This window comes from Lampris incognitus, chromosome 13 (genome assembly GCF_029633865.1).
Source record: "Lampris incognitus isolate fLamInc1 chromosome 13, fLamInc1.hap2, whole genome shotgun sequence".
Classification (NCBI taxonomy): Eukaryota; Metazoa; Chordata; class Actinopteri; order Lampriformes; family Lampridae; genus Lampris; species Lampris incognitus.
In genome coordinates, this window is record NC_079223.1 from 48,039,754 (window position 1) to 48,064,797 (window position 25,044).

The 25,044-nt window shown below is 45.9% G+C and overlaps 1 protein-coding gene across 4 annotated transcripts in view; it reads right to left on the minus strand.

Moving 5' to 3' along the window:
* Positions 1–25,044, minus strand: part of ltbp1 (latent transforming growth factor beta binding protein 1) — a 281,927-nt gene that overhangs the window by 248,423 nt on the left and 8,460 nt on the right. For all 4 annotated transcript variants that reach the window (XM_056292168.1, XM_056292167.1, XM_056292166.1 and 1 more), the window contains exon 3: positions 2,120–2,474. In XM_056292168.1, the coding sequence (XP_056148143.1) occupies positions 2,120–2,474 (355 nt within the window). The remainder of the gene's footprint in view (positions 1–2,119; positions 2,475–25,044) is intronic.

The window sequence follows — 25,044 nt, forward strand, 5'->3', positions numbered from 1 at the left end:
TAAAAAACTGACAATTTATGGCAAGAGCCAGTAAAACGTGGCACACGAAACGTACTCAATAAGGTTTTAGATATCACTCGTCGGTGTCAGAGTCACGGCTGATCTGCGCCAGTTATCCGGACACTGACAGGTAGTTTAGGACGTTTCCCTCATCAGGCTGCCCCACATTTAGCTGAAAAACCGAGCTTCATCTCGAGTCTGTGTTCACTCCGATTAGACTTGACGAGGCGAGCGTGATCTTTCCTTGCCATGTCTGAGACAACGGCACATTCATTTTCTGGCTGGCTCTGTCACGACAGACCAAACAAATGATCAGGGAACCTCAGGAAGAGTCAGCGACATTTTAAGTTGACTAAAACGCTGTATGAATTCCTAACTGTAACACTGACTGATGAAGATAACGACAGTGTACCATCTGTATAGACTTTATCATGTGGTATATCAAAATGGCATACTGTCATTTTTCATAAGTGGAAATATTATATGTGGACCGTGATGCCCTCGACTTGAACACTAAGAGAATTTTTTTTGTTGTTGGAATTTTCCCCCTTTCTCTCCCAAGTTGTACTTGGCCAATTACCCCACTCTTCCGAGCCATCCCGGTCGCTGCTCCACGCCTTCTGCCGATCCGGGGAGGGCTGCAGACTACCACATGTCTCCTCCGACACACGTGGAGTAGTCAGCCGCTTCTTTTCACCTGACAGTGAGGAGTTTCGCCAGGGAGATGTAGCACGTTGGAGGATCATGCTATTCCCCCCCAGTCCCCCCCCCTGAACTGGCGCCCTGACCGACCAGAGGAGGCCTACCCACTGGTCACTGCATACCTACCCGCATCTGGCTTCCCACCCGCAGACACGGCCAATTATATCTGTAGGGACGCCTGACCAAGCCGGAGGTAACACTGGGATTTGAACTGGTGATCCCCATGTTGGTAGGCAACAGAATAGACTGCCACACCACCCGGTCGCCCACAGAGGGAAATCTTAACTGTGTTTATATCAGCTCCACTGACACTAAATGCACTACATGAATGAAAATGAAAGGGTTAAAAGCAGACTGGTTTACAGTTAGTCCGGACTCACAGACAAACTCGTCTGGAGCTTTGATTGGTGTCTACCAAATCTGGACAACATTCCCAGCTCTTTCATCCCTGAGCCGACTGTAACAGATTCCAACATCCTCCCCTAAAACACCTTCTCTATTTCAGTGTCTCCTGCTAGTCAGCGTTGTGTTTTGACAGTGTCTTTAATTCTGCTGGTAGAATATTCCACTAAGATTGATTCTATTAATGAAAACATCTTCTCCATCTCGGTTTGATACCTACCGTATTTACTGAGTAGTGCTCTACACGAGCTGCAAATCATATGGAGGTAAACGCATTGCTAGCGCCAATGGGCACGACTAGTTCCTCAAATCTACAGCACAGTGATGTTTGATGTTACCATTAAACATACAGTGCTTGTTCCTCATCTTAATCTTGACAACTACAAAGTTAAAAGTTTTTGATGCTGGGCGCCCGGGTAGCGTAGCAGTCTATTCCATTGCCTACCGACGCGAGGATCGTCGGATTGAATCCCCATGTTACCTCCGGCTTGGTTGGGCGTCCCTACAGACACAATTGGCCGTGTCTGCAGGTGGGAAGTCGGATGTGGGTAAGAGTGGGGCAACTGGCCAAGTACAATTGGGGAGAAAAAGGGAAAAATCCACAAAAAAAAAAGTTTTTTATGCTGTTTGTATGGAGACTTCTCCATGGCTCACTACCCCCTCATCGCCAACACCTTACTCATGAGTTCAGGTTCCACATAAAGAATATTTATGAAGGAGTACACTCAGTTGAAATCCTGCCTACCAGAAAAGCAATCGGTTCCCTCAAAACAGAACAACCTCTGTCTTGTTTCTTTCATTGTCCAGGTTTGATAATGGGTCAGACTAGCCTTCAGTTGACATCTGACAGAACGTGCCATTCACTCAGTCAATAAACTATCGAGGGGGTGCAAAGCAAAACTAAAGTAGTGCAGCAATACTTTCTTTTGCCAAATAATTCTAGTAAACTACAGACATCATCTGGGTTGTTGGGGCCTGGCGATATAAACTGCAAATGCCTGGAAATAATACTCACTGTTGCTGGATGTACTGGGGCTGAACCAGTTGGTGCGCCTGCTTGACGGTCAGTCTCATCTGGGCCATACTGCTGACTGGAGCAGGGGCAGGGGCCAAACCATAACCCTGTGGGGCCACCTGCTGGGGTATGGGCCGTTGCGGCACCACGTTGTGTCCATTGGTGTGACCAGTGGTCTGTCCATTAGTATGTCCATTGGTGTGACCATTAGTGTGTCCATTCCCAGGCAGGGATGGGAATGGAGGGGTGGGCGTTATCTTCTGTTCACACACCTTCCCCTTAGAGCCAGGCTTGCAGACACAAAGATGAGGCCTGAGGCACATTCCTCCATTCTGGCACTGGGGTATGCAGTTGGCTGCAGCACAGAAACGAGAGAGAAAAGAGAAAATGTCAAACATTTGAGGAAGGAGAGCGTGAACGAGAAAGAGAGATTTGGGTGTGAAAATATCAATACAGATGCCCACAGACAACCTGGTTATAGGTGGAAATAAATTTAGATGTGTGTACATGTTCACGAAAAAAACAAACACACCTTAATACAAACATCCTTACTGATAGACGGACACAAACACAGAGTTTCTCTAAAAGCCAACGCAATGTCTTACAATGCATGCCACACATATGTCAGTCATTTATGAGGGAAATATGATTATAAGGGATCGTTTGGTGATATTCCTCCTCAAAAAATATAAACCTAGTGAAAAGCTTTGTGATATCAAAATAGTTGAAAAAGCAAGTATTCATATCAGTATAGTTCTTTATACTCCTTTGTCTTTTCTTGGGGGGGGGGGTTCCCCCTTTTTCTCCCCAATTGTCCTTGGCCAATTACCCCAATCTTCTGAGCCGTCCCAGTCGCTGCTCCACCCCCTTCTGCCAATCCGGGGAGGGCTGCACACTACCACATGCCTCCTCTGATACATGTGGAGTCGCCAGCTGCTTCTTTTCACCTGAGTGAGGAGTTTCACCACGGGGACGTAGCGTGTGGGATCACACTATTCCCCCCAGTTCCCCCTCCCCCGAACAGGTGCCCAGACTGACCAGAGGAGGCGCAAGTGCAGCGACCAGGACACATACCCACATCTGACTTCCCACCCATGTGTCCCAGTCGCTGCCTACCCACTGGTCACTGCATACCTACCCGCATCTGGCTTCCCACCCGCAGACACAGCCAATTGTGTCTGTAGGGACGCCCGACCGAGCCGGAGGTAACACAGGGATTCAAACCGCCGATCCCCGTGTTGGAAGGCAACTGAATTAGACCGCCATGCCACCCGGACACCTGGGTTTTATATTTCTTTGAATGAGAAGTGCTCCATCAATCAATTACTCAACCAGTTTTGGAATCAAATATTTGGTATTCTCAAACCCAGTGGTGAAATTACACGAGTGGGGGGCATCAGGCAGGGGTTTTATATGTGTGTGTGTGTGTGTGTGTGTGTACCCCTGCTCACTGGTGCATGGGGGGCGGGGGCTGAGGTGCTCCTTGTTCTAGAGTCATGTGCGCCTGAGTGCTGAAGTTGTACAGGAGGCTGGTGGGAGCCTATAATTACACTAGGCTCCATTCTTTCAAGGGAGAGGATAGGGGCTATCTGTTTTCCACTACAAAGCCTCCCTCTGGGACACACACACACACACAAAATTACAGGCAATTTTTTGTTTATCTGAAAACAAAGAGATGACCTTGATAACATAAACACCCATTTGCATGCGCGCACACACACACACACACGCGTAGGTGCTTAGTTTTTTTGTGCTAGGTGGAACACATCATTCAAAGTTATGTCATACAATGGCTTAGTAAGAAGCCTATGTCGTCCTGAAAGCCCAAGGGTCCCTGAGGGTGTGGCTGCCCTTTTCCTGCACTGGCTTTCTTAATCTCTGGCTTTGGCTTGTGAATATAATTAGCGAGAGAGAAGCAAAGCGTCGACAAAAAAAAAAAAAAAAAGCCACGCATGTGGTGTGGCACCTGAGGTAAAGTCTCCCCCCTCCATAATAAACGTCTGTCGATGCATGATGTTGCCCCGCCAAGCCACCTCCCCCCTGCTCCTGCTCAGGGGCCGGGGAATACCTCACGTTAAGGTGGCAGTCTTGTTTTTCACTCGGGCTGGCTCACAGGAAGCCCTTTAACTTTCAGTGCCCGTGGGGTTTCGCAAGAGTTAAAAATATCTCTTTGTGTGTGGATGTGTTCATGTGGCAGGAGCCTCGTGGGAAAACATGAACCGAGAGACATGTATGTGCATAATGGCTTTCTTTGTGTCACTACCTCACCCGAGTGAAGGAGCGCCAAACTGCATAGACTAAATTTGTAACTGCAATAAATAGCCTCTTTAACCCTGCATATGGCAGACAGGTATTGAATGAATTGAGAAGCAGGTGTCAAGGTAAGATTACCTTTGGCTTGTACATGTTGGACCCGGCCTGACTTAATTTGAGTGCTTTCACAACACAAGTAGCTGAATTTCGCAAACTATTAAGAATATCTTTTCTTGCTGCATCATGTTGCCTGTAATGCTTAAACATGTCTTGAATATCTCTTTAGTAACTTATTTTAAACTTGTTTGTTGTTGTGGATTCTGCTGCACATGTAGCACCAGACAGTCTATATCTGCATTTCTTTTAGCCATCTTGTATTGCGTAATGACAAAAAGCAGAAGAAAAACAGAGAGGTCAACACATGATAAAAGACAAAGAAGAACATACTACAAGGAATTGTAAAACAATCAGAAACATCAGCTAAATTCCATATCCGACATGATGCACAGAAAGTCACCAGAGGGCTGGTGTAATTTGGATTAAAGCATTCTTAAAATGTTTCCCCCTTGTCCAGTAATGTCTTTATATGGGAATGTTTGACAGGAAAGCAGTGAGGGCTATTTGTCTGACATCCTTGTTGTCCCTCATTCTCCATCAAATCATGTTTCCCATACGTCTGACGACCATATGAACTCCTGGTGACTGGCTGACTACCATGAACAAGTATGGTGATAGTTCTGTTTCCGGGTATTGTGGCTGTATGAAGTCCACGCTGCCCTCGCCTCGCATAATCACACCGTCCAGGATACAAGGCCTGTGAATGACCTCTTCAGTATAAGCCATCTATACACTTGGTATCGCTCAAATGGCACAGCTCAATACCGTCGTCTAGCAGGCTGGCGATTTCTCTGATAAGATTGAAATGACGTGGACTGTTTTGAAATGCTCCTGACTCACTTCTCGTTGCACTTCCTTGTGATGCTGAGGCTTTGAAGGCATAAAAAAGGAGCGCGCATGCAACCAGAGGTTAAACACGCAAAACTGGGTGACCGAAAGTGTTGGGAACATCAGGTAGCATGGCCATTTACTTTCACTCAGAAAACCTAAACCTTGCCCCGACAACCAGTTTTTCCAAATCATGTAATATCATAGTCTGAATAAAGGGGCAACCTGCTCAGTTTTACTGAGGCGTGTTTTCAGGGGTCTCAACCAGGGGCCTTTTTCAGGATTTGGGGACATTCGGGGATTAGCCCGGACTTCCGTAAGGGGCCCACACCCGCACAAGCCGGCCAGGGAGTCCTTTTTAAAGCAGTTCACTAGCAGCTGTTAGTAATTAGCATTACTAATCGTTACAGTTTTAGTTCGTTTCATAGAAACTTGATTTATTTCCGAGAAGACCCTGTGTTACTTGTCCTGTCTCCGTCTTCTGACTACCTTCGCCGGAAGTTACAGGGGAACCGAATTTATTCGGGATCCAGGGCCGAAGTTCGCCGGCGCTGTCCGTCACTGCCTGGTGCTAGCTAGCTAGCTAAGCTAACCTCCGGAGTACAACCCAACACAGTTCAATAGTTCACTTCGTCTGAAAATGGCGAGGACACCGTCTTCTCTCTTTGGAAACACGTTTAATCCTTCTTCACAGCTGCACAAAACGTTGACATAGGTCCAATATATCACAGTTCTTAGTGATAATATTTCCTTTCACTGGCGCGGAGCTCCCACTACCGTTCGCGCCACACAACAACAACTTCCTCATTCGTCCCTCCCTACCAACCAATCAGAGTCCGACCCCACATCTTGCTCTTAAAGCGGTACACCCTTATTTACCAACAAAGGACAGTAAAAACACGCTGTGGGATCAGGCAAGTATGGCCCGCTAGCTAAATAAATCATAAATCAGCGGGCGATTTCAGCCATTGTTGAGAAGTGACTCGGCAGGCTAAATTCTTACCCGTCCTTCTCTTTCGACAAAAATCAAAAAAGACTGAGTCGTTATTCCCTTCCTGCTCGCTCCGCCATTTTCCCTCTGCTCGTCTCTTCCCGCTTTACCTTGTGTCGCGCGACTCAGCGCAGACCGTCGGACCCTCCCACGCATGCGCGGAGTTCGTTTGGTTGCGAGACCCGCGTCTGTGTTGGCAGGCTGCTGGTGTCAGAAGTGGGATGCCGAATATGGCGCTGACAGGGAGGAGGAAAAGAGGAGGTTTGGGTGGGGAGGGAAGACATGCCTGGTGTGACAGAGGAAGACGCAGAAGACAGGAAGAAGTGGATGATCCGCTGTGGCGACCCCTAGCGGCAGCAGCCGAAAGTACGCGTCAGAAGTGGGATGGCACCGTGAGGCCATCGGAAGCGCGTGCGCCAAGAGGCGTGAAGGAGTTGATATGCTGATTGAGATTACGGAGTCGTATTAGGGACATGGTTCCCTCGCGATACCTTTTTCACCAGTGAAGAAGAAGCTGACTTCCGGCTGGTTTCTGCGTTCATCGTCAGAAGAGGAAGCTTACTTCCGGCTGGTTTCTCTGCGTTCATCATCAGAAGAGGAAGCTAACTTCCGGCTGGTTTCTCTGCGTTCGTTCATCGTCAGAAGAGGAAGCTAACTTCCGGCTGGTTTCTGCGTTCATCGTCAGAAGAGGAAGCTTACTTCCGGCGGGTTTCTCTGCGTTCGTTCATCGTCAGAAGAGGAAGCTAACTTCCGGCTGGTTTCTGCGTTCATCACCAGAAGAGGAAGCTAACTTCCGGCTGGTTTCTGCGTTCATCATCAGAAGAGGAAGCTAACTTCCGGCTGGTTTCTGCGTTCATCATCAGAAGTGGAAGCTAACTTCCGGCTGGTTTGTCTGCGTTCATCATCAGAAGAGGAAGCTAACTTCCGGCTGGTTTCTCTGCGTTCATCATCAGAAGTGGAAGCTAACTTCCGGCTGGTTTCTCTGCGTTCGTCATCAGAAGAGGAAGCTAACTTCCGGCTGGTTTCTGCGTTCATCATCAGAAGAGGAAGCTAACTTCCGGCTGGTTTCTGCGTTCATCATCAGAAGAGGAAGCTAACTTCCGGCTGGTTTGTCTGCGTTCATCATCAGAAGAGGAAGCTAACTTCCGGCTGGTTTCTGCGTTCATCATCAGAAGAGGAAGCTAACTTCCGGCTGGTTTCTCTGCGTTCGTCATCAGAAGAGGAAGCTAACTTCCGGCTGGTTTCTGCGGTCATCATCAGAAGAGGAAGCTAACTTCCAGCTGGTTTCTCTGCGTTCATCATCAGAAGAGGAAGCTAACTTCCGGCTGGTTTCTCTGCGTTCATCATCAGAAGAGGAAGCTAACTTCCGGCTGGTTTCTCTGCGTTCATCATCAGAAGAGGAAGCTAACTTCCGGCTGGTTTCTAAGTTCATCATCATCATTCATCATTGTCAGATCATTCAGCGTTAGATTGTGATTGTGTGGAATTTAATTTAAAAAAGGAGAAAATTGTATTGGTTTTATGCCTTCACTGTCATGACAATCGTTTTATTTGTGTTTGTCGTGTTATCTCGGTCAGCTAAACTTTTCTGTTTCTCATCCAGTTAATAATTTCCCTCTTGTGTTTAATTTTTTGAACTGCCCAGCTTTGCTAACATTCCAGTTACCTCTTGGCAATAATAGCTCTTCTGAAACATTAAACAAAGGCTCGACATTAAAACTTCAGCATCCATTCATCCATTATCCAAACCACTTATCCTATTCAGGGTCGCGGGGATGCTGGAGCCTATCCCAGCAGTCACTGGGCGGCAGGCAGGGGAGACACCCTGGACAGGCCGCCAGGCCATCACAGGGCCCACACACACAAACACACACACACACACACACACACAACCACACCAGTGTTGGGGGACTCATCCTGAAGTCCACTTTCATCTACACTGTTTTGAGCGTGTTCAGCTCCAGGTTATTGACCACACCAGAGGGCCAGCTGATTAGCCTCTCCTCTATATGCAGACTCGTCACCATCCCAGATAATAATAATAATAATAATAATACATTTTATTTGTGGGCACCTTTTAGAGCACTCAACGACACCTTACAGAACACAGTAAAAAACAACAACAACAACAACAACAAGCTGCACTGTATCAGACAGCATAAAATCAAAACAAAGCAGGGTAGACTGTTGTGTTGTCCGCAAACATAGGGAGTTTAACAGATCGACCAGAGGAAGAAGAGTAGAGGGGAGAGGACAGATCCCTGGGGGGCGCCAGTGCTCGATGTGATTTTCCCCAGTCTCACCAACTGCCTCCTATGTCTGTCAGGAAGATTTCAATCCACTGCCAGATGGGGCGTCATGATCACTAGCTAGATCAGCGTGACATGATCTAGCTAGTGATCATGACATTGTCAGCTGCCAGTCTCACATCCTTTTTCAAAGGCGACCGGAAAATTGTAGATAGGGGTGAGAACCACTACAAGTCATGACATGTAGAGCAGTGCAGCCTAGATGCTGGTCTACTTACCGGTGCTGTCAGGGCTAGCATAAAGGCCGAGGTCTATTGAGTGTAGGTGAGTGAAGTTAGCAAGAGAGGGAGGAAGGAGTTTAATATCTACTACTACTACTTTCGGCTGCCCCATTAGGGGTCACCACAGTGGCTCATCCGTTTCCATCTCTTCCTGTCCTCTACATCTTCCTCTGTCACACCAGCCACCTTCACGTCCTCTCTCACCACATCTATAAATCTCCTCTTTGACCTTCCTCTTCCCTGGCAGCTCCATATTCAGCATCCTTCTCCCAATATACCCAGCATCTCTCCTCCACACATGTCCAAACCATCTCAACCTTGTCTCTCTTGCTTTGTCTCAAAACCGTTCAACCTGAGCGGTCCCTCTAATATACTTGTTCCTAATCCTGTCCTTCTTTGTCACTCCCAATGAAAATCTTATCATCTTCATCTCTGCCACCTCCAGCTCCACCTCCTGTCTTTTCATCAGTGCCACTGTCTCCAAACCATACAACATAGCTGGTCTCACTACCATCTTGTAATCCTTCCCTTTAACTCTTGCTGGTACCCTTCTGTTACACATCACTCCTGACACTCTTCTCCACCCACTCCACCCTGCCTGCACTCTCTTCTTCACCTCTCTTCTGCACTCCCCGTTACTTTGGGCAGTTGACCCCAAGTATTTAACATAAGAATGACCAAGGCCGTCATTTTGACAGTTTTGGATTTTCAAAGTAAAAAAAAAAAGATACAGACCTGCCGCTCCCTGAATGCTCCTAAAATTGCATATATTTGCATTAAAATTAGTTTTAGATAAATCGCACAAACAAAAGTTATGAAACTATCTATTAATTCATGTTAGTGTTATATAATTATCTTTGTAGACCAGTGTGCTGGTCTGTTATTAACATTATATAAATATAACCTGGATACTAAAAAAATAAATAAATCAACTTAAGATTTTTCATACATTTAACTACTTTGTCCAGCTTTGCTATATATGAATTTAAAGAGGGCAGCAAATAGTGTTCACACCTGATCTGTCCAATGTCATGTTGGTATAATGCCGTAAGTAGACTTTACAAAATCAACCTATATTGCAAATAAGCCTTGTATTACTGTGAGCTGAGCAGAGAGAAGAAGAATTCAACCTCCCTCTAACAGCGACCACTTCAAATGTGAAGAAAAACACTCAATTACTTAGAGACACACACACACATTCCCATAAAATAAGTTTATTAAAATTACCTATAAAATAAATGGCTACTATTAACATGAAACCCACCACTACACTTGTCTCTACAGGTGAAGAGGGTATTCTCTCTACACAGTGGGAATGCCTGCATGGAGAATACAAATGCAGCCATGCAGCTGCATTGGCCATCTTTGCTATCCACAGTTTCAGCTGCCCAGACACCACCTGTCAGTGGAAGAAGCCAAAGGTAGCTAAGAGGATACACTCAGTGGAGGACTTGTTCCCCCTCCGAATAAGCCCTATAACCTGCTGACAGCCAACCACCGATGATCGCAACTGGCTGAGGGATAACTTCAGGGGCAGGTTCTCAGGAATGTCTTGGCTCCTCTCACCTGAGCCAGAAGAGGAGCCATACACCTTGACAATGCTTTCTGTCCCTAAAATTGTGGAGTCTTTGGGGCATCAGGAACCTAAGGCTATCCTGGTCAGCATGGCCTTTTCAAAGGAGCAAAAGAGGGCCATTCAGGTGGCAACAAATGGCCAGTGCACCAACCCAAACTGGCATTTGTTTAGGAGAGGGACTGGCAGCAACTTTGGAGCTGTCCTGAAATCAAAGCGGCTGCTTTTCTGCTTGCCAGGATGCTGGGACAGCAGCAAGCACTGGGTGGTGTTTTGTCTGTACACGGGGGACTGTGAACAGGGATGGGCACTGAAACCCAGTATTAAAACGGGCACCGGTGCTAAATTATTAAAGACCATAGTATTGATAAGCTCTGACATGAAGGGTTCTGCTATCGGTATTGGATAAATTCAGAAGATAAATTATCTATTTATTTAGGCTACATAAATGTTATCTTGTACATCTTATCTCCAACTCCATTTCTAATTTGCAATGAGATTAAGACATTTGTCTATGATGCATTTTCACTCTTCCCAATCCAGAAGAGGGCCTCTCTCACGGAGCCTGTCGTATGTGTGAGCCGCAGGGCACATTCGACAAGAGCTGACTGGCTGGTCGGGTCGAGCGGTTAACGATGTCGTCTTGTGGTGCAGTACACCTCTAGTGCTCGGTTACACTACATTGCTAGGCAACGGTTTCATCGTTTCCCAACCGATGCTGCCCAGTGGAAAGTCTGGGTTCGTGCTATAAGGTACGTTCGGTTACGGTGGTCTCCATGTCCACGCCACACGTCCTCGCTGTCCACGGTGAACCTGCCATGACGCACAGTGTGGGGAGTAACAGTAATGTTGACGGCCAGTTAGGCAGTTTAACATAATCCCAGGATTTTCTTGAAGCAAACACAATAATGATCATGAATGACTAGACTCGCTAGCCCTTGGCTAACGGGTCGGACCCTTTAGTCGACTGGTTAGCGTAGTCGCCCGTGGTGCGGAAGCTGCGGGTTCGCATACCGGCTGCGGCGGTTCCCAGCTGCCCCCTGAATTCACTACAGTGGTGTCAGAAATGGGATGGTGTGACCGCGCCTGCGCCAGAGGCGTGAGGGAGCTGATATGGACACGCTGACCGAAGGGGGGTGGTAGGGTAGCAACCACGAATGACTAGACTCGCTAGCCCTTAGCTAACGGGTCAGACCCTTTAGACTGGTTAGTGAAGTCGTGACCCGGGTTCGGGTCCCGGCTGCAGCGGATTGCTGGCTGCCCCCTGAATTTGCTCCATGTACTTGCAATTAAATCGAGCTCTCTTTCAAATCAGACATCACAAGATATGAGTGGAAAGTATCGTTCTGCAACTGCATTTATAACTTTCCTCGAACCATGTCATGTGATATGCTCCTTCAGTACACTTTAACAACGACTATTACCGGGACCACTGCAGAAAATTGCAGATGAACATTTAATATCCGGGAATTCACATTATAGACACTACCACTGAGTATCCCTGTAACAAACAGACCACAGTTTCGAACATTGACCATACACGGTCCAGCCACAGACCAGGTTTTGACCTTGTCTTGTTTTTCTAGGCCAAATCCAATACAATGAAAGTGACAGGGAGAGAAATTGGTGGGAAATTTGAAAAAAAAAACCTTGTTTCATTAAAGATTATTTCTTACATAAGCCTACTGAAGCTATGCTTGACCAAATACAAAATGGCATTGACTGTACACAGTCTAATACATAGGATTGTTTTGAGCTTTTACTGTCTTGGTAACTTGTGCCTTCATCTGGAAGCACCGGTTTGTACTTTCCTTCTTATTGGTCTTTATAGGGCAACTACCCAAAAATGGAAAGTTGGAAATGAGTCAAAATTGCTTTCCATTTTACTTATTATTTACTAATATGGACATACTGTGTACACCATTCTGCTTTAGAAGTGTCATATCATAAATAGCGCAAACCCATGCTGGTAAGAGAGATCAGCCTGGAAAAGGGCTGGGTGTACATACGTAAATAACATGGCAGTCTGAGGACGGATGTCCTTGCCTGCCTAAGCGTTTGTTTCCTTATTATGTGGAACTGGCACATGGGAAGGACCATGAGTCAGTCCTGTGATGGCCTGGCGGCCTGTCCAGGGTGTCGCCCAATGACTGCTGGGATAGGCTCCAGCATCCCGCGACCCCAATTGGGATAAGCGGCTTGGATAATGGATGGATGGATGGATGGATGGATATCATAAATATAAATGTAGACTTGTTTTGTTTTTTTTTTTCTCATTTCCACACATTCATTAAATCTGACACCGCTGCAATCAGTATAATCCCTACCGCAGTTTATGTGTACACTATCGCGTTTTTTTTACACAAATCCGCCTCAAATAATGCCTGATAGAAGTGGGAAAATTTATCTCAACCGTAAAAAAACTGCAAAAAAAAAAAAAAATCTACACGTGCAAAAGAATGTCTGGGGTTGAGGTTCAGACAACAGCCATGTTAAAAACATCCTATGCCAAGGCTCATAAATAAATGTGAAACAATCATCTGGACAAAAAGCTGGGACTGTTGAGCTCCTGTCTCCTAAGAAAAAAAGAAAAGAAATGAAAAATGGGAACTGGACTGGGTTTTTCACTGCTCGGGTTGATCAGATATGAATGGCAAAACTCAAAAGGGCAGCGCAGCATTTGTGAGGGGTGTGATGCGTATTAGGTTGCATGAGGTCGGGTGTTATCCATAACATGTCAAGAGTATCTTTACATCCGGGCTTTCCGGAGCTTTCTCGAAAAATGAGTTGAACGCTTACATAAGCATATATAAGGTGACAGACCGGAGCAGAAAGACATTTAAACGGTGTCAATCTTCTCTCGTCCTCATAGCCAGACACCCCCCCCCCCCAAAAAAAGAGCGAAAGGGTTGGAACTGATTTAAACCTTTATTTCTGCAGTTTGCACCTTCAGGCGGCACTTTTACCAAATAGTTTCATTATAAATTGATTCCCCCCCCCCCCAAACGAAAAGCAAAGTGGAATTGTTTTTCCATGTTCTGTTTTGTCTGGCGCGCTCTGCTTATTTTTTGGGTAAAGGCAGTGAAGGGAGGTGAGAAATGGGACTGGGCAGGCTGTCAAAGTGAGTGATTCCCACACACTCCCACATTGTGCACACTGTAGCTCTTCCAAACCTTCTACGAAAGCAAACGGTTGGACCGAATCTGAGGACTTTCAAATTAAAAAAAAATAAAATAAAATAACACAGTGAAGTTTGACTTTAAGTCTTTATCTACGCAAACCCCCAGAACGGGTGCTCAAAAGACTTGGTCAAGTGTCATTTATGCTTCTTTTTACCCATCAAGAAACTGATGACCCTTCATAGTCCCATTTTAAATCGAGCTGTTGCTTTCATTCAAGCGAGTAAATCAGTACACTGTGCAAAAACGGTACACAGCGTATATAAAAATGGCAGGTTTCTGTGATGTCATAAAAATGAAAACAAGCTAAATGATTTCAGAACTTTGTCCACCCTTAATGTGATAAATAAAATGAAAACCAATCAGAAAAATGTTCAGAAAGCGTACACTACCCTGGTTGCATGCGTGCACACTCTTGGAATTGGGGATGTGGCTGTGTTCAGAATTGACCAATCGCATCCAAATTCATGTTAAATCAGTTAAAGTCACCGTGATTACCCCCAGATAAGGGCCGCTGTTCCTGTAGGATTTTCCTGCCATCTTCTTGGTTGTATCATACTGCAAAAGCCCTGGTCCACAAAGAGCCTACAAAGCATGTGAATGGGATCTCGTTGTTGAAAGGTATGGATCAGGAGAAGGGTACAGCATCAGCTTTCCCATGGAACACAGCGAAGACGATCATGAACAAGTGGAGAAAATGTGACACAACGGTGACATCACCAATTACGGGACGTCCTTCCAAAAATTGATGAGAAGATGAAGAGAAAACTGGTCAGGGAGGCTGGCAAGAGGCCTGCAGCAACATTAAAGGAGCTGCAGGAACTTCTGCCAAGTCCTGGTTGCTCCCTACATGTGACAACAATCTCCTGTAGGGTGGCAAGACGGAAGCCTTTTCACACTAAAAAAGACCTTTCGGGGTCTGCTAGAAAGATAAAGATGAAGAGGAATTTCACATTTCAGCATGACGATGACCCAAAGCGTACATCCAAAGAAAAAAATGGCCTCTACCAGAAGAAGATCAACGTTTTGGAATGGCCCAGCTGCAGCCCAGCCCTGAATCCAGTTTAAAATCTGCGGGGTGACCTGAAGAGGGCTGTGCACAGGAGATGCCCTTGACAAATCTAGAACGCTTTTGCAAGGAAGAGTGGGAAAATATTACCAAGTCAAGTTGCACTAAGATGATGGACCCTTACCCAAAAAGGCTCCGAGTGCTGTAATAGATTCAAAAGGTGCTTCAGTGAAGTACCGGTTTAGGACTGTGCACACTTATGCAACCAGCTCATTGTAATGTCTTGATGCATGCTCAATAATCCAGGTAAGAAAATCAAAGAAGAACTGATCCGACCTTCTCAGCTTATTAATAATTTCTTTTGTTTCATTTTTTTCCCCCTAAAAAGTTTTACTTTGTTTTTCTCTTGAATTCTATAGCTTGCAATTTCACATTAAAGGTGGAAAAAGTTCTGATGTGATTTATCGTGGTTTCATTTTTTTTTCTAACATCACAAAAGCCTGCCATTTTAAAAGGGGTGTGTAGACTTTTTATATCCACTGTATCTGAACAAGGCTGACGGAAAGTCTTAAAATCACAGAAATATCTGGTTTCAAGATGATCAACGTCGGTATCATGATTTACGTGTATTTCTCTTGAGTTATCTTAGTTATTTCTCCCTTATTAGAGGCAAAATGATTTGTGGACGACTAAGTGGTTTTGTTTTACAACTGCATGATTTGAAACTTGTCAAGTTATGTTTCAGATGGACTCTTCAGATCATTGCAGTTTAGTTTGTAGTCTTTCAGGAAAACAAGTGCATTTCATCTCGGTTACAGAAACCTAGCTGGAGTATCTTGGTACACTAGCAGATTATTTAGTTTGTTTAGAGGATTTTCTTATTTGAAAAAGCTGAGCTTTGTTTCAGGTTGACATGGCATTTTTTTTTTTATGTGCCCCCTTTTTCTCCCCAGTTGTGCCTGGCCAATTACCCTACTCTTCTGAGCCGTCCCGGTCGCTGCTCCATCCCCTCTGCTAAGCCAGGGAGGGCTGCAGACTACCACATGCCTCCTCCCATACATGTGGAGTTGCCAGCCGCTTCTTTTCACCTGACAGTGAGGAGTTTCACCAGGGGGATGTAGCACGTGAGAGGATCACGCTATTCCCCCCAGTTCCCCCTCACTCCCGAACAAGTGCCCCAACCGACCAGAGAAGGCGCTAGTGCAGCAACCAGGACACATACCCACATCCGGCTTCCCACCCACAGACACAGCCAATTGTAGGGACGCCCGACCAAGCCGGAGATAACACAGGGATTTGAACCGGCGATCCCTGTGTTGGTAGGCAACGGAATAGACTGCCACACCACCCAGACGCCCTTGACGTGGCATTTTAAGTGTTGCACCTAAAAATGTCGTTTGAGAATTGACATCTCAATGTACACATGTGCACATACGTCACACTGCAAAGGATGCAGTCTGAGGCGAATCTGGCTCGTCATCCGTGGATGGAACTCATTGCTTGAAAGAAAATTAAATCTGGCAAGGTCCACTTTTATACGACTACTCTTGAAGACAAATATTCTATCATGTGACAAATAATACAACTTATTCCGTTTTAATGACTTCTCAGACCACTAACCTTACTTCCCCTCTGACTTCACCTGAATCAAACTGGGCTTTAAGTTAAAAGCCGCAGATATCTGGGGAAATCACCTGACTTTTATCCTTCAATATTGCAACACATATCACAGAAAAAGAAACAATATCACCATGTTGATGTTTTTAATTATTGTAGAGCCCTGTAAATCGGTCAAACCATCTGAGTCAGAGTCCATCTATTTTTGTTTGTACAGAAAGTTCTCTCTTAAAATCCACTTTAAAGTGGGTCTTGGAGTTGGGCTGTTCTCCCCTTTGACTCAATATTCTGCACTCAACTTCATCCGAAGTCCGGAAGAGACTAAGACCTTGGAATTTCTCTTCTTCATCCCCATTTATTCATAGTCTGTTGTGGACAATGGGGGCGAGTTTTGAATATTGAATTACGTGTCCAGGCCAAGACGAGACGCAAATAAAATTCCTTGTGTTAACTTGGAGAAATGCAAAGTCCAAAGCTGAGTGAGTGTCTGTCCTATGGCGGTCAGGGAGGAATGCAAGGGAAAAGCTCACAAGGAAAACACCAACAACATTACTTGGATAGTACTCATCAAGTTGCAGTTTTTCTTCATCTCTGTCACTGTATTAAGTCTAGCGTCTTATCAAATCCTCATAAGCCAATCTCAAAGCCCTGTGAAGCCCCGCTTATGGGACAATGTACGACTTAACGTAGAGAGTCTCCATGTTTCTACAAACAGCTAGTACCACCGGGCAGAGGGACATGTTCCCAGCTTCCACCTCCTCCACCTCCAGCATGACCAGGCTGCGTTGATGTGTTGCTGTGTTGGTGCGTTGCTGTGTTGCTGTGTTGCTGTGTTGGTGGCATGTTAAGAGGGAGGGTTCATTGGTGTGATTAAAAAATACCCTGAAAGAACACTCTATGTAAGACCTCGTTGCTGAAAGGTTGCTGTGTCCACATGCAAGGCAACACCAGCCCTTCTCTCTGGAGGGACTCGGTGACAAAATTCAACACATTTACATTCCTCCAAGTCCATGATCAAGTCCATGTTCTCTACTACAAGAGGAGACAATCACAAAATAACCCGTCTACCTGGGAACGGACGAGGTAGGGGTCTGGACAATGAACCGACATGACGTACAGCTGGCTTACAGAAATATGACTCACGTTTGTTGAAATGAAGAAATAGAGCTGTGCAACAACTCAATATTGTTTAGCATCTTTCAGTGGTATTTTATAGGGACGACAGTTGGATTTTGTCATTTCGTGATATACCGTTTTCTTGTCTAAATTAATGACATTTTAATCTTATCTAAAATATCTCACAAAATGAGATCTGAAATGTTTGAAAAAGTTTTATTTGAAAACTAGCTTTGCTTTGATATTATACTTTACGTTACATTACATTACCAAATACATTACATTACATATACGTTACATTACCAAACAGTTCAATGTGACGAACCGCAGCTGGATTTCTTAGATGAAAGTTTGCTAACTGGGCTTAGTTTTGCAAACACGCCTCCTTGAAAGTAAATTGTATGCTAAAACGTGTGAATTTTATGTCGCCACAGGTTCCTTCCTAGGGTATGGTATTGCACAAGGTCAGGTGCAAATGGACCCCACCAAGGTTGCTGCCGTATGAGAGTCGCCAGTCCCCTCCAACTTAATGCAGTTGCAGCGCTTCTTGGGATTTGTGAACTTTTGTAGGTGGTTCATTTGCAACTACATCCTCCTCACTGCCCTCACCTCCACCACCCTCACCTCACCACCACCACTCCCTTCTGGTGGACACTGGAGGCCAAAGTAGCCTTCAGCGAACTGTCTCTGCTCCTGTCCTCATGCAACCTGATCCTGCCCATCAGTTCATTGGGGAGGTAGATGCCTTAGACACTGGCGTAGGTGTGGTCCTCTATCAACATTCTCCTTTTGCATTCTATTCTCGTAAGTTATCTCCTGAACAGAGGAATTATGTCATTGGCAATCGGCAACCCCTTGCCATGAAGCTGGCCCTGGAGGAATGGCACCACTGGTTGGAGGGCTCTGATCAACCCTTTGTCATGTGGACAGATGATAAAAACCCCTCCTACATCCAGTCATCTAAGTGGCTTAATTCACGCCAAGCATGGTGGGCTCTGTGTTTTGGCAGATTCAATTTTACTCTCACCTACCGCCCAGGCTCCCGTAACATCAAGCCCAATGCCCTGTCACACCTCTCCATCACGGAGGAGACCGGCTCCAATCCCATCCTGCCCCCCACCCAACTGCTTCATTGCCACCATCACCTGGGAGGTTGAGTCCTTCATAAAACAAGGCCATGTCTGTGACTCTGTCCACTCCCAGGTTTGCAAGTTGGCTCATACCACAAGCCTCACCTGCCATCCAGACATTTGCCTTCCTATGTCAAAGGTTGTGGTGGCCTACCATGGATGCAAACATCCGGTCCTTCATTTCTACCTGCTCTGTGTGCACTCAGAATAAGTTGTCCACAAAACCCCACTCTGGCCTTCTCCTCCCTCTGCCAATCTCCAGTCGCTCATGGCCTTCGTAAAACGGTCATATTTGACATTATCGATCGCTTTTCCAAAGCAGGTCACTTTCTTGCTCTGCCAAAACTTCCTTCTGCTAGGGACACAGTGGACCTCTTGGTGGACCACATCTTCCACCTGCAGGGCCAACCATTGGACATTGTCTACGACAGAAATCCTCAATTCACCTCAAGTTTGGAAGGTGTTCCACACTGCCCTGGAAGCCACCATCAGCCTCTCTTTGGGATATCATCCCCAAATCAATGGCCAAGTAGAGTGGGCCAGTCAGGAGTTGGAGGCTGTGCTCCACTGCATTACCTCTGCCAAACATCCACCTGGAGCTCCCAGCTGCTCTGGGTGGAATATGCACACAAGACCCTGCCCTATGCCTCCTCAGGTATGTCCTGTTCCTCTGCCCTCTCAGGTACCAGCCTCCCTTTTTCCCTGCACAGGAGGATGAAATAGCGTTTTTGTCAGTCCAGGCCCACATATGCCACTGCCACAGGACCTGGAAGTATGCCCATGCTGTCCTACTCTGTGCGACCACCAGAGCCCAGAACCAAGTGAACCACCACCACTACCAGTTACGTGCTCAGCCAAAAGGTATGGCGCCTCTCGAAGGATCTCCCATTCAAGGTGGAATCCAGCAAACCAGCTCCCCATTATGTTGTTCCTTTTGAACTCAATTCTAGCATCAATCCCCATGCTGTCTGTCTGAAACGCCCTGCCTCCCTTTGGATTCATCCCACCTTCAATGTGTCCCAAGCTAAACCCGTCTCCACCAGTCCCCTGCCCCCCCCCCCCGCACCTACTCCTCCACCACCCTGCCTACACGGTCCGGCGGCTGCTGGCTGTGTGCCATCGTGGCTTACAGTACCTGGTAGATTGGGAGGGCTACCAATCTGAGGAGTGCAGCTGGATCCCCTGCCGCCAGATCTTGGACCTGTCCCTCATCCAAGATTTTCCTCAAGGACATCCAACCAACCCCAGACAGAGGGCGGGCTATTGTCATGCCCTCCACTTCCACATAGCCTGCAGTCTCTCCCTTTCTGGCTCAGCCACACACCTTCCTCATACTAAATGAAGGAAGTGGCTGAGCCAGAAAGAGAGAGACTGCAGGCTATATTAAATGCAACTTGATTGATTGATTGATTGATTGATTGATTGATTGATTGATTGATTGATTGATTGATTCTAGCAAGCTCATCAACCCCAGCAGTAACAAAATGCGTGTCAAAGCGGGTGTGGTTGTTTTACAGTCCACACATTTATTTAAGGCCCAGGTGATGAGGAAGGACAGTGCCATTTGGCGGCTGATCTGAGGGCAGCAGAGAATGGGAGATGTGAGTGCATAATATTAAATTTTAAGTCAAGTCAAGTCAATTTTATTTGTATAGCCCAATATCACAAATTAGCCTCAGTGGGCTTTACAGCAACACAACATCCTGTCCTCAGACCCTCTCATCAGATAAGGAACAACTCCCTAAAAAAAAAAAAACCCTTTAACAGGGAGAAAAAACAGGAAGAAACCTCAGGGAGAGCAACAGAGGAGGATCTCTCTCCCAAGACGGACAACGTGCAATGGATGTTGTGTGTACACAATTTACACAATACAACATTGAAAGAGGATAACACAATTATAATGGAATTATAAAATGTATGCAGAATGTGATGCGCAGGATGCCAAGCAGTGTCCGGACGCCACTGGAACAGCCCAGGACCCAAGCCATGCAACCAGCATCATCATGAAGAAAAAATTGATTTACAAGATATATAAAAAGAAAATGTGATGAGGGGAATCCCTTTTTTTAGTTTTAAGTGATAACTTTTGCTGAAACTAAAAAATACTCATTTATCTACAATTTATATCTTGATCCCAATCTAATCTGACCAAATCATATCTTGGTTGTAGACCAAAATGACAAAAAAAAAATTTCAGCAATAACTACCTTGAACTAATAATGTATTATGTGAACTAATAATGTAAATATGTATTAACACACCAGCATTACAAGCAACTAGAAAACACTTAAAATCATACAGTAATAAAGTAATATGACAGAAAATTCAGGGCAGGCTTGATTACTGATGTTCAGAGTTGCAGCTACTCAACAGTATTCGATTGAACCTCACCCCCTTGGCGCAACTCTACAGAATGGGGTGACGTCAGAGGTCCAGTCTGGGAGGGAACAGAAAAACAATAACTTCCAGCTATAAAATATCCATCCATCCATCCATCCATTATCCAAACCGCTTATCCTGCTCTCAGGGTCGCGGGGACGCTGGAGCCTATCCCAGCAGTCATTGGGCGGCAGGCGGGGAGAGACCCTGGACAGGCCGCCAGGCCATCACAGGGCATGTACAGGTATATACAATGTAAATATATCAACTCAGTCTTTAATATGAGTTAAAACCCCATCGTATCCCTAGACACAGAGAAAGCATTCGACCGGGTGGAGTGGAAATGTCTTTTTTACACCCGAAACAAATTCGGCTTTGGCTCCAAATTCATTACTTGGATAGGACTTCTGTCAGGACCAATAACACTCAATCAGGCTATTTTCTCCTGCAACGGTCGACACGCCAGGGTTGCCCTCTAAGGCCCCTGTAATTTGCCTTCGCCATAGAACCCCTGGCAACAACACCTCGTTCCAATTCTCACATTAAGGTATAGTTAGATACGGACACGAACACAAACGGCCTCTACATGCTATAAAATATACTCGACACTGAATTTCACAAATTTAAATTGCAGAAAAACTCTAACTCCTGACCTGAAAAAACTTATAAATGCAGAACTGGTGTCCAGGATTGATAAGTTTCTCCATTCAAGGGCGTGGTGGTGGTGGTGGGGGGGGGTCTACCAGGGGCCAGAAGGGGGGGGGGACGCTTGGGAAGCCTGGAATTAAAGGTTTGTTTTGGTTTGCAAATTTTTATTTCTACCTAATTAGTGTCATAACTTCAGTTAAAATTGGCTCAATACATCGGTTGATGGACTTAAAGAGAATAGTGGAGGCTCTCTGAGGCCTCTCTCACCCCTCTCTGAGGCCCCTCTCACCCCTTACAAAAGGTGCAAAATGGTTCAGTCTGCCCCTCGCGTACATCTCTCAATGCAGGTCATCTAGTCCTGTCGTGAGTGGCTGCTGATACAAGCACAAGCAAAGATCAGATCAGCGGTGTCCCCGGAGAGCCTGAACAGCCTGCCACTACTCGCTGTTGAAAGCCGATTAGCAAAACAATTGGACTTTAAAGATCTAATCAATGGCTTCGCAAAGCAGAAGTCCCGTCAGTGGACATTTACTGTGGAATAAACATCATGGGTGTCGGCATCAGTACCCTAACATATGCATCACAGTTTGAAGTGATACTACACAATTTTTCAGTCACTGCGAGATAGTTAAATTAGTGAAGTTAGGTTAAAATATATTAATTTACTGTGATTGTAAATAATGTACAGTATGCTAGAACACAAAAAAGTGGTGCGTGAGAGACAGAAGAGGAAAGGGGCCCACAGAGACTGCTCATGTGCAGGCCCCAGAATTTTGTGCTACGCCCCTGTAGGGAGTTTTAATAGGATCAAAACCAAGATTTAGGTTTTAGTTTTTTTTTTCTTTTTTCCGTAACTTGCGTTCAGGTTCTCAGACAGAACTCGTGTGCCGCCGGCCCGTTTGACGCAAGGCGTTTCAGCTTCGATGACAGTCGTGTTATTCGGCCGCGCCGCTGGTCACTCTGATCCTCACATCAAACAACACGACGGCAGCCAAGCGATGTCCACTTCTGGTCATAATCCAGAAGGCTTGCACAGCATTTCCTGTGCCCATGTAAACAAACAACCCCACCAGACATGCTGCAACCCAACCTGACCCACACAACGCATGCTTATCCTGCCCCCCCTCAGCGGTCCTGCCCCGTTTCGAAGAATCCTCGGCCAGAGTCCCTGGCAAAATGAAAGCGTGTGGGAAACGGGGGGGGAAAATCCCCCCCGAACCCTTGGTGCTGGTTGAGAACAGGCTCTTGCACAGCGCTCAATAGTCCGTGGCGACTAAACAATGAGCTCTAAACACAGTCAGACACACACATGTACCCTCACATCCACACACCGACTGCCGCATGCTCACGCAATCCAAAACACCCCCAAAGGCGAGCCAACCACCGGCATCCACTGAGATATCTCAACAAGCGTGCAAAGACACGCTCGCTAAAATATGCACACACGCACACACACACACACACACACACACACACACACACACACACACACAAACCAAGGAAACCCGTGGAAGTCGGGATCCTCCTCCACATAGTCATAGTCACAACGGTGAGGCCTGACACAGCCAGACAATGTGGGACCTGTTAAACATTCTGGAGTGCTCCCATACCTCCACAAATCCTTAACATAAGCACCCCCCCCGCCCCCCCCTCCACCCCCTCCGCCCCCGAGGGGTCCCAGCAGATGGGCCTTGACCTGGAGAAAAGTTGTCTGCTTCTTATATAGCAAGCTGGCACGGACGCCGAATAAGAAAGTGATCTGGCCAATTGTTGTGAGCCAAGAGGTATAATCCATTCCAAACTGGTTTTCCCTCTCACACACACACAACACACACACACACACACACACACACACACACACACACACACACACACACACGCACACACAGTTGGCCCTGTGTCATATGTCTGCTCATGACTCAACAGTGGCAGGGTCTGAGAACACCAACAGTCCAGTCATTGTTCTCCACGTAGGCAGATCCCGGGCCGGTGAAATGCCCCTCATGTCCATGAAGAGTAAATAAGCCATTGTTTTAGCGTATGCCACACCTAAAACAACCTGACCTGGGAAACTCCCACCGAGCTCCTTACCCCCCACCTACCGCCTTCCTCACCTACACCTCCCAACCCTCTCCTCCTCTTCCTCCGAGTAGGGTGAGGCTGCACCCCGGAGTTGTCGCATCACATTTCCAGCTTTGCGCCTCTGGTCCGGTACGTAAAGGTGTGTACAAGAGCATCTACGCTGGGACCACATGGCTGCATCTGCAGGAACATCTGGAGAGGTCCATTTTTAACCTTGAATGACAGTCAATGCAGATTATGATGCAACAGCTTACCTTACTAACCTTAACCCAGCCTCCCAGATTCTTATCTTGACTTCAACCATAGCAAACCCAGACCCAAACTCAACCATATCTAATCTAATAAACCTAATCCTAACTAATGAGCAAACATAACCATTTCCAGCCTTACACCTACAGTTAACCATCTCTCATCTAGCACCTGAACATAACCATTTCTACACTTACACCTACAGTTAACCATCTCTCATCTAGCACCTGAACATAACCATTTCTACACTTGTACCTACAGTTAACCATCTCTCATCTAGCACCTAAACATCACCATTTCTACACTTATACCTACAGTTAACCGTCTCTCATCTAGCACCTAAACATCACCATTTCTACACTTACACCTACAGTTAACCATCTCTCATCTAGCACCTGAACTTAACCATTTCTACACTTACACCTACAGTTAACCATCTCTCATCTAGCACCTGAACATAACCATTTCTACACTTGTACCTACAGTTAACCATCTCTCATCTAGCACCTGAACTTAACCATTTCTACACTTGTACCTACAGTTAACCATCTCTCATCTAGCACCTAAACATCACCATTTATACACTTATACCTACAGTTAACCATCTCTCATCTAGCACCTGAACATAGCCATTTCTACACTTGTACCTACAGTTAACCATCTCTCATCTAGCACCTGAACATAACCATTTCTACACTTGTACCTACAGTTAACCATCTCTCATCTAGCACCTGAACTTAACCATTTCTACACTTACACCTACAGTTAACCATCTCTCATCTAGCACCTGAACATAACCATTTCTACACTTACACCTACAGTTAACCATCTCTCATCTAGCACCTGAACATTACCATTTCTACACTTATACCTACAGTTAACCATCTCTCATCTAGCACCTGAACATAGCCATTTCTACACTTGTACCTACAGTTAACCATCTCTCATCTAGCACCTGAACATAACCATTTCTACACTTGTACCTACAGTTAACCATCTCTCATCTAGCACCTGAACTTAACCATTTCTACACTTACACCTACAGTTAACCGTCTCTCATCTAGCACCTGAACATAACCATTTCTACACTTACACCTACAGTTAACCGTCTCTCATCTAGCACCTGAACTTAACCATTTCTACACTTACACCTACAGTTAACCATCTCTCATCTAGCACCTGAACATAACCATTTCTACACTTATACCTACAGTTAACCATCTC